At 42.4% G+C, this 14,399-nt stretch overlaps 1 protein-coding gene across 2 annotated transcripts; it reads right to left on the bottom strand.

The window, feature by feature from the left end:
- Positions 1-1,129: 1,129 nt before the first annotated feature.
- ubald2 (UBA-like domain containing 2) lies at positions 1,130-14,084 on the bottom strand. 2 transcript variants are annotated; one of them, XM_018762052.2, is made up of 3 exons: positions 13,792-14,084; positions 9,326-9,394; positions 1,130-4,636 (listed from the first exon to the last, which is right to left on the bottom strand). In XM_018762052.2, the coding sequence occupies exons 1-3, from the start codon at positions 13,912-13,914 to the stop codon at positions 4,295-4,297; spliced, it is 534 nt and encodes a 177-aa protein (XP_018617568.2). In that variant the 5' UTR covers positions 13,915-14,084; the 3' UTR covers positions 1,130-4,294. The 2 variants fall into 2 exon arrangements, with proteins under 2 accessions (XP_018617568.2, XP_018617569.2); XM_018762053.2 differs by having other exon boundaries at positions 13,879-14,084.
- Between the last annotated feature and the right edge of the window lie 315 nt (positions 14,085-14,399).

Here is a 14,399-nt window from a genome sequence, read left to right as displayed (position 1 = left end):
CCTACACTACTTGTATTTTTTATGTCACACGATTTCCTCTAAAGAAACATGGAATTGTTAATTTTACACCTATTATGTCAGATGAGGAAGGCTGCTTCTCACTAAATAATTCTGTAGTAAAACTAAGGGACACAAGGGGTTCACATTCTTTCAAGTAGGACTATAGTTTCAATGTCATTTAACTGTAAACATTCCCAGAAGGCAGCTGCATTATTAATATTTCAATCATCTTGGACTATTCGTGAGTTAAACAAAAATTCACTTAATGTTTGGGTTTGTGCTAAAAATCCACTTAAAGTATCCAGATTTAGACACAAACTTTTGAACCAAAGTAGCTATTGTATGAAAAGACTTTGGTGCATTTTTTCCATATTCTTTTCTACCCAAACTGTCCCACTGAAAATATGCTGTACTGCATTTGCTTCCTCAATGACTCTTCTGTAGTACTATGGGATGTATTATTCATGAGGAATGAAAACTCAAGACACAGTAATAGTAAATCAAACTGTACCTTGTTATTTTAACATGTATAAATGCACATTTCAACCAGGGAAATACAAAGGAAATTAAATTTACAAAAAACTAATTTACACGATTGACCGACGACCCCAATTAATATTAACTGAACAGTCATGCATCAGATCAAGGCTAAACCATTTGCACCAAAACCTTGTGTGTTCCATTGTCAATAATGACGAGAGTTCGTTAAAAAAATGTAATTAACAATAATAATTAAAAAAAAAAAAAAAGATTCAACCTGTCAAGGCTTCTGTTTGTAAATCACTTTCAACGTGTTGCTTTACCATTGTTCTGCATGACAGTCAGTAAATCCGGCAGGAAAGGAAAATGAACATAAACTAGCTTTTATGTGAAGTTTCAATGAGCCATCTAGTACTTCTGAATTGCTGTCTCCTCCTCAGGTGTAGGCTAAGGATTATACGTTATGTTGTCAGCTATAGCTGACAAAGACAATAACACTTTATCATCATATAGTTTTTCTGTGTTTCCCACATCATGAACCCCTACCTATCAGTTTTTTTTTTTTGTTTACAATACCATAGATTGAGCACAAATAATGCCACAAAGAATCCAAATTTAAGAATATTTTCTTGTAAAAAAAAAAAAAAAAAAAAAGATTAGTGGTTCTACATTATTGCTTTCAACTATTACGATTTTAAATCAAACTGACAAACAGTCTCAAGTGGTAGGGGGATTGGGAGAGGTATCTGTTGAAACATTTAAATCTGGGATCTCCAAAAGCCCATAGGAAAAAGTGGTCACTGTGGAGTGATCAGTGTGAATATGATCTACAAGTTACTCTAATTACTGTGCTGGCATTTCTGTGAGTAGCAAAATATTAAACAACTCGGAAATACATTTTGATATGCTGGTTTTTAGCTACCTTAAACTCTGAGTGTTTATATTTGAACCAAAACCTACAGAAAATTTATTCAGTGAAAAGGAAAGCATTCAAGGCAATTTTAGGAAATATTTCAGCAAAACATGCTTCCTAGTCATGTGCCACACTAACACACCAGAGGCAGAGGCAGATTTAAAGTCATGCCAAGTTGTACAAGAAACTTAATATGGAGCTAAAATACAGAGCAAGATGAAATATTCCCTTTCTGTTGAAAAGGTTTCTGGCTTCAAGCTGCATAGAATGTACTTCCTATAACAACATCTGTCAAAAATGAATTTTAAAAAGAAAGAAAAAAAAAAACTAGACCTGTCCACATCTTTCCACTCTCAGTATTTAGACTTGCACGTTAATTACAAAAAAGACTATTAGATACCTTCCAGACTTCTGAGACAGTGGGGTTTTGTTTTTTATGAAATATCACAGTAGGTTTAAATTTGCCTCTCTCTCTTTTAACATTGTTCTACATGTATAAAGGCTTGAACTAAATCACTTGAGATGTCTGCACAGATACCCAGCATTTCAAAAGAATCAACATGCCAAGTGAAATTTCAAATGAGAAAATGAGTTTGTTCCAGCAGTTCCCAAAGGCTGCTTTCATCCAAACTTCTCAATTTAAAGAAAGTCAAGGCAAGTCGCCCAAACATCACACAAGAATTATTTACCCCTTTCAAGACAGCACATCAAGAAATGATCGTTGCAATCCTCAATGAATGTGTAGTATCCTGTTTGGACCAAACGTCCAATACATACATGTACTTTACATGGTTCATTATTTACATTATATTACTGTCCCTGTGTAATGGATGTCCCAGAGATTGTATGATGGCTTAGTATAGGAGGCTTTGAGGTGGTAGACCAGAACTTTGGTGTGTGGGTGTGTGTGGCAGCTGCTCACATGACTTCACGGCCCACTGAGATCCGAACATGCCAAAATATGTGTCTGAACACAAACGACAAACAAAAGGATCATTTCATAGTACAAATGGGGGGAAAAAAAAAGACCCTTGTGGGGCAGGTGACATTCTGTGTAATGCAAGGATACTGTATTTAATAGTTATAAACTTTAATTGTTAGAGAAAAGACAACAGATCGACATTAGCTGTGTTGTTTTGTGTGCGCATATTGATGCCTGAAGAAACCTGAGGTCAGGCTCCAACCAGCAATGGAAAAACCACAGCAAGCCGCTGCTGTCTTATGGTGTCAAAACAAGGTTTCCTAAGATAGACTTGTTATGTAATGTGTCATCAGCCCCCCCCACCCTATGATCTCTCCCAAATTATTTTATTCAACTATTATAAAAGGATCTTCAGACAATAAAAAGGCTTGGCTAAATTGAGACTTGTGTTTCTTTTGAGCTGAAAACTTAAAACCCACAACTCACTGCTAGAGTCAATGAAATTAAATTGTTTTGTGAAAAAAGAAAAGTTTTCTTTTTTGGGTGCAGAACCATCTATAAGCATCTCTTATTGACGTCATATTTCCTCAAGAGTAATGGGACGTTCTTTCACGTACAAAATCCACTTAAGCCCCGATTCAATCCAACAGAAGATTAATTATTAGTAAGTACTACAAACTTTTCTCTGAAACTCTCAGTCAGTGCATAGGCTACAGTTATGCCGAGTTGCGTGAACGTCCATTGACCACCTGGCCAGAAGGACCAGTGGGCCATCCAACTGAGCTGGGGGGAAGAGCAGTCATACCCCTTGCTTAGTGTCCGCCCCCACCAATACATTCACACTGTATGAAATGCTACCAAGCAGAGGTAGATGATGCAGATGAGTTTTCTCTTAACTGCAGGATTAAACTTGTGAGGCATTCTGACAAACATCTACCGACTTGAACCGGTTCAACCTCCACTTAATTATAATAAGGTGTACTCCCCTTCTCAAAATATTTGCAAATCTGTGCCATGAGATCCTGTTTCCATAAACAACCAAAAAAGCAGACTTCAGCTCTACAGTATAAATCTATTGCTTCCTTTTGGACTGCACACAGGTAAGGTTACATTTGTCTGACATTTTTCCCCCAATCACAATGGTTAAACCAAATGTGTTTGCACAGAAATCAAAAACGTTCCAACTTTAGGATGTCAGGCAGAGGTACAGGCATCGCCACAAAGTCTCGAAAAGTTCAAGTGTGACCCTCCAAATTGGTCAAGTCTAGATCTTGCATTGAAAAAAAAATTCCACATCTCTTTTCATGGAACCTAAACAGGCATTTTTGCCAGAAAAATAAAGGTAAGTTTCTACTCCACAGCTTTCCTTATTAAGCCAAACAAAAGCTTTTTCTTTACGAACCTCACAACCAAAACCACGAGTCACCACTGTGTGCATGATTCCAGCAGCAAACCTTCCCAGACCTACACAATCCGTTTCCAAAACCCTGCAAGCAGAAAGACCATTCCAGCAGCTTCCATGGGTTCTACATGGCACCCGTCGTTTGAATGCTGGGTGGAAATACGTTGGCAAGTGGCCAGACTTTAGGACTTGGGCTCTAGGAGTTTCCTGTCAGGCAGACACAGATGAGCTGTGGAGTCACATTTCCAGTGCTTAATGAGTGGCTTTTCGATGCCATGTATCTGTCGTCCCAAAGTGGTCTTTGCCAGCCAGTATTCTGGTGGTCAGGTGCTATGACTGCATTTGGTAAACCCTGCACTCAATTGATGAGTTGGGAAGGGAAAAAGTAGTGGTCTTTCCTCACATTTGGATATTTGCACCTAAATTTTATAAGAAAAACTGACAAAAATCTTCAAAAGACTGCTGTGAATTATTAGAAAAAAAAAAGGGAAAAGCACTACAGGTCTCTGTTGTCCCCCACTGTCCCCACTGGCCATCTGAACCCTGCCCCTGCACGAATTCAGGCAGCCATTAAGCCTCATCTCTGGCTGTGCAGCGCGGACATGACGGGCGTCTGCTGAGTCGTGCCCGGCTGAGACACAGGGGGCCACGTGGGGGTCTGGTGCAGGAGGTGGTGGTGCAGGGGGTGGCTTGTGGGTGATGAGGGAGGCAGCCAGACAGGCTGCTGGCTTGGTGGGGAGGATGCCCAGAAGGAGGCACAAGCAGAAGGAGGTGGCGGAGAGCAGGCTACGGGACAGTTGGCAGAACCAGGACCACCAGTGCTGCTGCCAGAGCACTCAGAGGCCCGCAGTTTAGAGAACATCGTGATGGCATCTGGGAAGTTGGGGGGTGTGGCAGGAGTGTTGCGTGGTGTGCACATCTGTACAAAAGAGAATTGACAGGATTAACAAAACAGCACGCAAACAGAATTGAGAAATAGAAATCAAAGGCTGAAGTCCAGAAACCTCAACATACTAGGCCCTAAGAATAAAAAAAAAAAAAAAAAAAAAAAATTGCTTATTGACTGTAGTTACAAATATTATCTAGAAACACACTGTTGTAGGTTCCAGGTCAATAATGGAAATCTCTTTTAAATGGGAGGTTTTTACTGACACCTATTGGCTGGCTGTATCAATACAGATCAAATTCACACCAGAGCAAGCACAAAATGTACAAGACACAGGCAACGGAAATAAAATTAAAAATAAAGTAACTGGGAAATGTCTGTACATTCAGTGACGTGTAACTCAATCACAACAAGAGGACTCAGTTCAAACTGAAGTGAAAGTAAAGCTGCACTGAAAGTCCATCCAATTGCCAGACATTTTGGCTGCTATGAAAACCATCTTCCCATTATAAAATCCATGGATTAAAAAAAAAAAAAAATAAAAAAAAAAAAAAAGGGGGGGGGGGGGGGGGGGGGGGGGGGGGGCTCGTCCAGATAATTACTGCTGACGTTGTCTCCTGGCAACCTAGAGACAATGTTCAACTGACATAACTGGTAAAGGGAACATTGAGAACACAAGTGGAAATGACATTGTTCTGCAATTGAAAGTTAAATCACATTTTGCTGCCCAGGATTTTAAGGACTGAGAGGTCATTTTCACAACTAAATCGTGATGCTGCTTATTACCTTCTGTTATCCAAAGCAATGCACACAGCATAAAACTGCGCCTATTTATACAGATGCACACTGCAGTGTGGCTATTCAGGTCAAGTGCATCACACATAGGCAAAACAGCATTTGGTCACCGTTTACGTATGCAATCTACGCACCCGACCAACAACCTATGACAAGTACACCAAAGAGAATGCCATCCCCTTTACTAGCTCCAAATCCTGAAGGTTCAACCCAAACAGTAATAATGTGAGGGAAAAACCCTGATGTTTAATAACACTACTATAACCCAGCTGGAATTCAAGAGTTGATTTTCATGAGCTGATTTTGAAGCCTGTTATTGTGAAACGAGGTGCGTCCTTACAGCTACGTTGGCCTGTTCTACATTATGCTTTAGTGTCCATGTATGGTACAGAATTTCGGACAGGAAAATACTTCACTCAATAGTAGACAAGTCATCTTGACATATGTTACGGTGGCACAGCAGATAGTCCTGGTGCCTCACAGCTCCTCAAGCTGCTGTTTTTAACCTATTGTGCAATGCATCCATGGGGGATGTGTGAAGCACAGGCTTAGAAAATAATGCTGTCAAACTACATAAAAGGGGGGAAAATCCTATGCCATTACTGTCTATGACATAATTCTAACTTTCAGTGAAATGTATTCAGTGCAATGATGTTTATAAATTTAATTATGGACACCTTTGTAGCAGAGGGTTCTTTCAGCAATTTCTTAAGGGGCTCCATAGCCTGGAAAAGGTTAAGAACCTTGGTCCTACGTTGCGGCTTTCAACATGGGTTTGAATCTAGTTCCGTCTATGTGGATGTGAGACCAACTCTACTCTGGGCCTGAGCTGATCTACCCTCCTGGTCTGGTGCTTCAGGTATGAGACCACACCCATTACTGGGAACTGATGTTTTGACTAATGGGATTTTTGTTTGTGTGTGCATGTGTCGGTGAGCATTACCGTAGGCAGTTTAGATATACCAATCTACATACATTTATTCATTTAGCTGATGCTTCTCTCCCAAGCAGCCAACAATGTTAAACTACTTACAATTATTTACCCGTTTATACAGCTGGGTAATTTTTTTTTCTTTTTTTTTTTTTTACTGGAGCAACTAAGGGGAAGTACCTCACTCAAAAGCAATACAGCTGGAAGTGAGATTCAAACCTGGACCCTTCGGGTCCAAAGGCAGCCGCTCTAACAGCTACCAGCTGCCCCGTATCTAACATTGTGAAACACTTTTCACAAAAGGTGTGAGCTACATAAATTCTATTTGGTGCATGTACTTCACTTTGGAGAAAAGCACCTACTAAATGATTAAATGCAAGAGTAAACAGAAGATGCATTTTGCTCGATGTCACATTCAGAATTTATTTTGAAAGCTTCATAGCACAGTTGCATAACACCACCATTAATATTGTAGTGCTCTATAAAATGATGCTCCTGTTAGTTCTCCTTCACAAGAGGAAGACTCCCAGCCCTTGCCCGTGTTTTGTAAACCATTTTCACTCAACTCTGACACTACAGGGGTTTTGTGCAGAGAAAACACCAGAACATCACACCAGTCATTTGCAGACCTATCTCTCTGTTCTGGTCTGATAAGCGACATACTCATCTTAGACATATCGGAAACTGAAGAGCATCACCCCAGCAGCAGCAACTCCACATGGGTTGAGCGGTTCACTCATCCATACTACAGGCACAAAAGGAAAGGCATGAGCTATGTAAAGCATCCCTTGTGGAGGCTGCCTAAACTGCAGGAAGAGTCAGAACAATGACAATGTCTGTGCGGTTTGGGGGATGGCGCACAAGGAGGGAGGGGAGGGGAGACAGGAAGAGAAACAGCCGCAAGGAGAAGCTGAGCCACATGCTTACTCACACGTGGGAGCCCTGGTGCTGCTAGTGTCTTCCTCCTATAGCACAGTTAATGCTGCTGGGCTGCCCTATTATTGTTGTTATATTTTCGTTTTTAATTATTATTATGCCAGTGTCCAAGGTGACTTACAAACACACACACACACACACGGTCCAAAACTGCTTGTCCCAAGTGGGGCTGCGGCGAACCGGAGCCTAACCCGGCAACACAGCGCGCAGGGCTGGAGGGGGAGGGGACACACCCTGGACAGGACACAAGTCCATCACAAGGCACCCCAAGCAGGACTGGAACCCCAGACTCACCAGAGAGCGGAACCTGGCCAAACCCGCTGCGCCACCACGCCCCGCGACTTACAAAACAGTTTACCTATTTATACAGCTTTGTAATTTTTACTGAATCAATTCAAGGCAAAAAAAACATTGTTAATGAGCATTACACCAGGAGCAGGGACTTGAACCTTGGTCCTTTGATTACAAGGCAACAGCTCTAAACAATAATCTTTAAAACCTCCATATCAGCAGAAGAAATTATTTGAAAAGCCATACAGTGCGAGTTAAAATTTGAATAAATAAATGGAAACCAATAATTTTGAAAAAAGCTTTAAAAACACAGTTTTCAGTCTAAAGGTCTGCCTGCATTTTTTCGACCAGTTTGATCAGCACCGGCAGAACCACGGCGCACGGATGCCCGTTGAGCTTATAGTTCACGGCGTTCGCCTGTTCCGCACCTGCATCATGTGACAGAAAGTAAAAACAGTTCCTACGGGCCCTACCCTTCCCGCACCATCACGATGTGCATGTTTCGCACCAACAAGCACGTGTGACTGCGCAATAGTTACTGCTCCACAGCCCCGCGCGTGTGAAAGAAACCATTCACGTTTCGAGGCAGCCGGCAAAGGGCAACATGCCCACATCTTGCCAAGACCGTTTTCTTTAGAGGAGGGTTTCTTCCTCCTTTCATCAGCTGCCAGAATCGAAATGACTGAGATGTGTTGAGGGGAATGCAACCCACAGCTGCATTTAATGCACCACTTCTCTCCCACGCAGCATTAAGTCATCTAAATACACTTGATGTAAAGGCTGGCCACCTCACTGTGAGAAAGAAGGAAACATCACAATATCCTGTGTTTTACTACAGAAACCAAACACATTGCGTTATGCCTTCATCTAGATCAATGATTCTCTGCCCTAAAAGCCATGGATCAGCCCAAATATGGATGAATTTGTACATAGCCTTCTTTCAGAAGAAACAGTAACCCCTTACTTGCTTCAAATGACTAGTGACAACATCATACTGTAATTGTATTAACTAAATACATTTGTTTTGGAATTACAAACCATTGAACGAAAGCAATAAAGAGGGCTGCATAATGTGACGCTAGAAAAAGAAAAATGTAAATGTGAGTGAGCTAAAAATAAAAGTAGCACCCAGACTAAATGGTTAACAACAAGCTACTGGTCTGTTCTCTACACTCCATTTCCTCCTTTAACTGGTGCCCAAGGAGACTGCAGCAAAGCAGTTAAGACTCTTGTCACAAGATGGTGCGGGCCATGGGAAAAGCTGGCAGCAGATTCCTGTCACTGGAGCCCCTCCTCCTTCTTCCCTTCCTGCTCGGCGCCTCCGACAGAATGATGTCATGGCTGCACCCAAAATAAAGACAAACTGGTGCCCTGTCATTCATCCTCTTGTGCAGAAACTTGCACACTGCTCCAGGTGGAGCTTCAGCATGTACACAGAATACGTGTGGGTGCGCGCGCGCATACACACACACGCACGCACGCACGCACACACACACGGCCTACGTCACAGACGCAGGGTCACGATCAAGGCTCTTGTCAATGAATGGGGAGTGAGCCAAAGGCAACAAAATCAGGGGCCATATATCAGAAGGAGAGCGGGGCTGTTTATACAGCTGCCGCAGCGCAATGCGACTCCGGCGAGGCTTACTCCATTCCGACACTTATTCCTCTTCAGTGCTAAATAGAGCAAAACGCAGCGGAACCACAGCACAGATGAAAGCCGAGAGGAAGGTGTAATCCATATCTTTTTTGTAACAAATTGCTCTTACCATCTGGTGGTGGTGGTGGTGGTGGTGGCTAGGGACGCTGGCTTCTTGGAAAAAGGAGCTTAAAGCGGTCTGTTTGAGAGTGAGACAGAAAGCAAACATGTTACGTACACGAACCGACTGTAATCAAAATGTCACTATACCTCATATAGCACTTTACTATGGGTATCAGTAGAAAGGGCTGTAAGCAAGTATTTTAAGGGGGGGGTAAATAAACATTGAAATACTCATTTCTTTCAAAAAAAAAAATGTAATCACATAACATAATAGGAGCACCTCCATTTGCTCCATCATCTCTGCTTAGAACGTTCAGTTTTATATGGGACACTATTCCCATTTTCCCCACTTACATAACCCTGCAAGGATGACAGAATTACATTTACTGCAATCTGTTACACAGTTACCCTTTCAACCCAGCGGCAATGTTCTACATCATTTTCTGTGATACAAAGAAAATTAATTTTCACTTTTCGGAGGACTTCTAAGCACCTTGACATCACAAGCCTGAATGGTGGAAAATGAATGGGGAAAAAGGTATGGTCTTTAGTTAAACCCCCCCCACCCCCCGGAACCCCAAGCTTTACTGAATTCCTAGTCACTCCTCCCCGGTGTTTGACAACAGCAGGGGCACCGCAGGAATGCTGGCCGCTCAACGTGACACGCATATCAACATTTAAACAGCAGTACCCCATTGTCTACAAAGGCCATTGGGTTCGTACTATTCTCCTGCTGGGGAAAACCGCACAGACACACACAATCTACGCTTGCAGAGCACTAGGAGACATGCTAAGTAGAGCCTGGAGCATCCAAACTGGTGTTCTGTAACCATGTGCATGCAGGCTACGGACATGGCCCATCCCAAACTAACAGAACTTCAGAGAATAAACAAGGCGTTGAAGAAGAAAATACTTTGAAAAGTTTATTTATACTGCCCGGTATGCAAGAACCAAAATGTGCAGATCTGTATTATGTCAGTGAAAATGTTTTGAAATGTACTCAGACCCATTCGGTTATAAATCTGAAGCAACGACTAAGATAAATCATCTGGGAGTACAAGAGAGCCAATCCAGGAAAAAATAAATGGTGAAAGACTGAGGACCTTTGTACACTGTCCCCAAATTATACAATTCAGTACAACAACAGCATAACCCACAGATTCCACTTCCATGGGAAGTTGCATATAGGTTGATCTAGTATCAGGATGCGTATTTGAAAACTCTGGGAGCCAGAAGTTTGTGTGAACACCACCCCTCGATGTGGTGTTACGAGGCAGAGAGTAGCATAGTGGTTTGAGTTGCTGCCTTTAGCTCTTAAGGTTGTTAGTTTGAATCTCGCCTCCAGCTGTAGTACCCTTGAGCAAGGTACTTACCCTAATCGCTGCAGTGGAAAATAAAAATCCCAGCTGTATAAATGGTTGAATAATTGTAGGTAGCTCATCAGTGTAAGTCACTTTGGAGAAAAGCGTCAGCTAAATTAACAGATGTGCTGCAGGAATTGCTGTAGCCATGACCAATAAATACGGAAAGTGGAGATTAATACATAGCGATGGCAGCACACGCGTCTCCAACTACTTGTCCCGAGCGGCAACACAGGGCACAAGGCTGGACGGGGGAGGGGACACACCCAGGACAGGACACCAGTCCGTCACAAGGTACCCCAAGCAGGACTCGAACCCCAGACCCCCCACAGAGCAGGACCCAGCAAGCCTGCTGCACCACTGTGCCCCTCACGATGGCAGAACAGAGATGACCATAAACATCAACAGAAAAAAGTTTCAAGATTATAAAGGTTTGGTATTCGTTTATTTATGAATTCCCCTATGTGACGTATACTGTTCTAGACTCACAATGGCATCCTTTTGGAGTCACATGACCCTAAAATGTTGAGAAAACTTCTGCTACCACAACAAATAACCCCTGGGGGACAGTGGATTCATTCCCCAGGATACATGATGCAAATGACCTGCAACGGCTGGTCATGCAACACACGAGCTTCTCTGCCAAGCGAACGCCAGGGTGGAATGAAATAGAGCGACAGTCAACAAATCAGAAAAGGGGGATTTTGAAATTTAAGTTCTACGAGAAAAGTTAATTACCATCCTGTCATAACACAACTTGCACATCTGACTAAAGGATTTTTGGTGTTCTTTTGAACAATAAACTACTTCCTCTGCCCTACCTTGCACTTCTAACACACATCCTTTTGAAGTGATGGTGCCTCCTACCACAAGGCAACACAGCTGGTACACAGAGACAAGTTCCAGCAACAGAAACACCTCGATGACTCATGATGCCTGCTTTCAAACCTATACTGTTACAAGAAAACTGAGACTTGAACCTGACCAGGTGCCTGGTTGGATTTATCAAACTTGCACACAGGAAGCCGCTTATAAGCTCTTTATAAAAAGTCTGAGAGGTTGAGGCAGAACGTGAACGAGAGGACGAAAGTACAATACATTCATTTTACTCGGAGCAGTATTCTCGTTCGATTACTGTACCCATTACCACAAAAAAAACCCGTAAGAAATGCTCGAGGGTGCGACGAATAAATGGCTGCTAGACGAACAGAAATCTGCTTCGTAAATGAAACGGCACACTGAAAAACTCGGAAGAAACAATCACTCCTAATATGGCAAAACTACATAAAAGTTGCATTTTATGCCTTCAAGACAGAGAAAATATAATTTTATTTAGAATTTTATAATTCTATGTAGTAGAAACTGCCGCCTTAAGGTAAAAGCGGTCTTCCGCACACGGTGCTGGTGTGTGAATAAATACTTCAGTCACACTACAGAGCTTATGACTGCCTGATGGTGTAATATTAAATTATGTTTCCCTCTGACATGTACAATCTATGAGTACATACAATTCTGATGAGATTTCCACAGTACCTGCGCTTTTCACTCGTTTTCACACAAAACAGGCTGCACCAGTTATTCCTGTATTCACCGTTAGAACATTTCCTTAAAGGTGTGTAGAACAATCACAACAAAATCGGGAATTCTCCCTCACGGTGGTTTACAAAGTGAATGCCAAGGGAACTGCTTGCACGATGCAATGACAACACAGATATTTCCATGTCAAAGAACCAATGTCAACTCATGAAGAACAGATGTCCCAAACAACCGACTTCACAGAGAATCTGAGAGACTCACTATAGAGGCCTAGATCATTTCCGTATCATCTTCCTAACGACTCTACATTTATTCATTTAGCTGATGCTTTTCTCCAAAGCGACATACAATGTCAGTGTGCCTACAATTTTTTTACCCATTTATACAGCTGGGTAATTTTGCTGGAGCAATTTAGTATAAGTACCTTGCTCAAGGGCACTGTAGCTAGAAGTGGGATTTGAACCTGCGACCAACGTGTCCAAAGGCAGAGGCTCTAACCTGCAGCCCTTAATATTATACTGTTAGAATTAAGGTTAGATTATGTATCTTTTCATCCTGGCAAGATTTACACCCAAAAAAGACCACAGGGGAAAAAAAAAAAGCTGAAAGTAGAGTAGTGTAGATAACCTGAATATCTCCAAAGAAAGAGCAGTTAAGCAGGGAATAATAATAATAAATAATAATAATAATAAAATAAATGTATAATAAAAAATAAAAAGAACCCAAAAGAGTAAGAAGTGAACTATACAACAGAGCTGGAGAGAAACGCCACGTGTGAGATGAGCCCAAGTGTCCGCGCGCAGCTCCCGGGCGCAGCAGCACGTCCTCTACTTTCATTTTGGGACAGCTTCCACTCTCCACACTTCACCAGTCACAAACTTCACTTTCCTTTATACCTTTCGACCCAGGGGCGGCAATTAAGCGTTCATCGGTCCTAACGCTGAAGGAATGCAGCCGGTTAGTGTGTTTAGGACGCATTTTTTACACGATTTTTCGTTTCTTCCTGGGGCTTCTCTATCTCGTCAGACCGCCCAAGCCAACATGTCGACCGGCCGCTTCCGTCTCCGCCGGCCCGCACTGGGACACTAATTCTCCTACCCGCAACACAACTGGGAGAGTAAATACAAAGTCGGTGTTATAACAACTTGTTAACGTGAAAAATTATATGTTAACGTTCATCATGGTGAAACAATTTTGAAAGAATCTATAGTATCGGCCCCCTGAGCCATGATGATGATGTTGAAATCATCGTGCCGAGGCGGGGGGCAGCAAAACGGTGCTCCAGCCACGTTTCTTTTTTTTTTTTTACAGTGATAAACAGAATACAGACGTGTATTCTTTGTGTCAATGTGGCATCTTCGCTGTCCTGATGCAGCATCCCCCCCAATGCGGAAGAGCAAGGGAGGTGAGTGAAGAGCAGCCCTCAGTAACACATCCGATGATCCCCATCATCATCCTCGCCGTCACGTTACGTTAGTTTCACGCATATAATTAAACATACACACACACAAGCTACACACCATAAAACACTACACTGAATGTAAACACAAACACTTGCACGCGCGCGCACACACACCTCAAACTGCCAGTGAGCCGCCTGGAGGAGCTGCTTCGCCTGGTCGGCGGCGCAGCCAACAGTCAAAACAAACTGGTTTATCATCACCTGGTGCCTGAGTTCGTCCATATTCACCGACATCATCGATGGAGAATTGCGCAGATTTTACTTATCGTATCAATTATGAGTATAAAACGATCGAAATCGCAATAGTGTACACGGATTCTCGCTCATGCGACCTCCATTATCCTCCCAACTCTGGCTTCTCGTCTTCCAGCAGCAACAAAAATATTTTTCAGCGTCACCACTAACAACATTCGTGACCGAGCTAAATGATTGGACAACCGGAGCGGATGAATCACACGCACGGACATCCGATTGGTCGTCTGATGAATGTCCATTCTCTTAGCGTAACGTAACGCTCTTCGACATCTACCTTTTGATTGGACGATTTACACGTAAAACGGACGATTTTTTTTTATTGGATACCAAGTGACAATGGCCAAAAGGCCACATTTTACTGGCCGAGAGTTTAGCAACTCTCTATTGGTTGTTATGTTTCGTTTTTCAAAACAGAAATTAGCTGAAAACAAATCTTCGGTTCTCTCAACGGAGAAACCGCGTTTCAT

This window comes from Scleropages formosus, chromosome 20 (assembly GCF_900964775.1).
Source record: "Scleropages formosus chromosome 20, fSclFor1.1, whole genome shotgun sequence".
Classification (NCBI taxonomy): Eukaryota; Metazoa; Chordata; class Actinopteri; order Osteoglossiformes; family Osteoglossidae; genus Scleropages; species Scleropages formosus.
Note: the sequence above shows the minus strand (reverse complement) of the source record. Positions and strands in the feature narration are given on the sequence as shown.

Coding starts and splice junctions, on each gene's coding strand:
- ubald2 (XM_018762052.2), bottom strand. CDS start 13,914: ATGATGTCGGTGAATATGGACGAACTCAGGCACCAGGTGATGATAAAC. Junction 9,395..13,791: donor CGGCTCACTGGCAGTTTGAG/GTGTGTGTGCGC, acceptor ACTCTCAAACAG/ACCGCTTTAAGCTCCTTTTT. Junction 4,637..9,325: donor ACCACCACCACCACCAGATG/GTAAGAGCAATT, acceptor TCTTTTGTACAG/ATGTGCACACCACGCAACAC.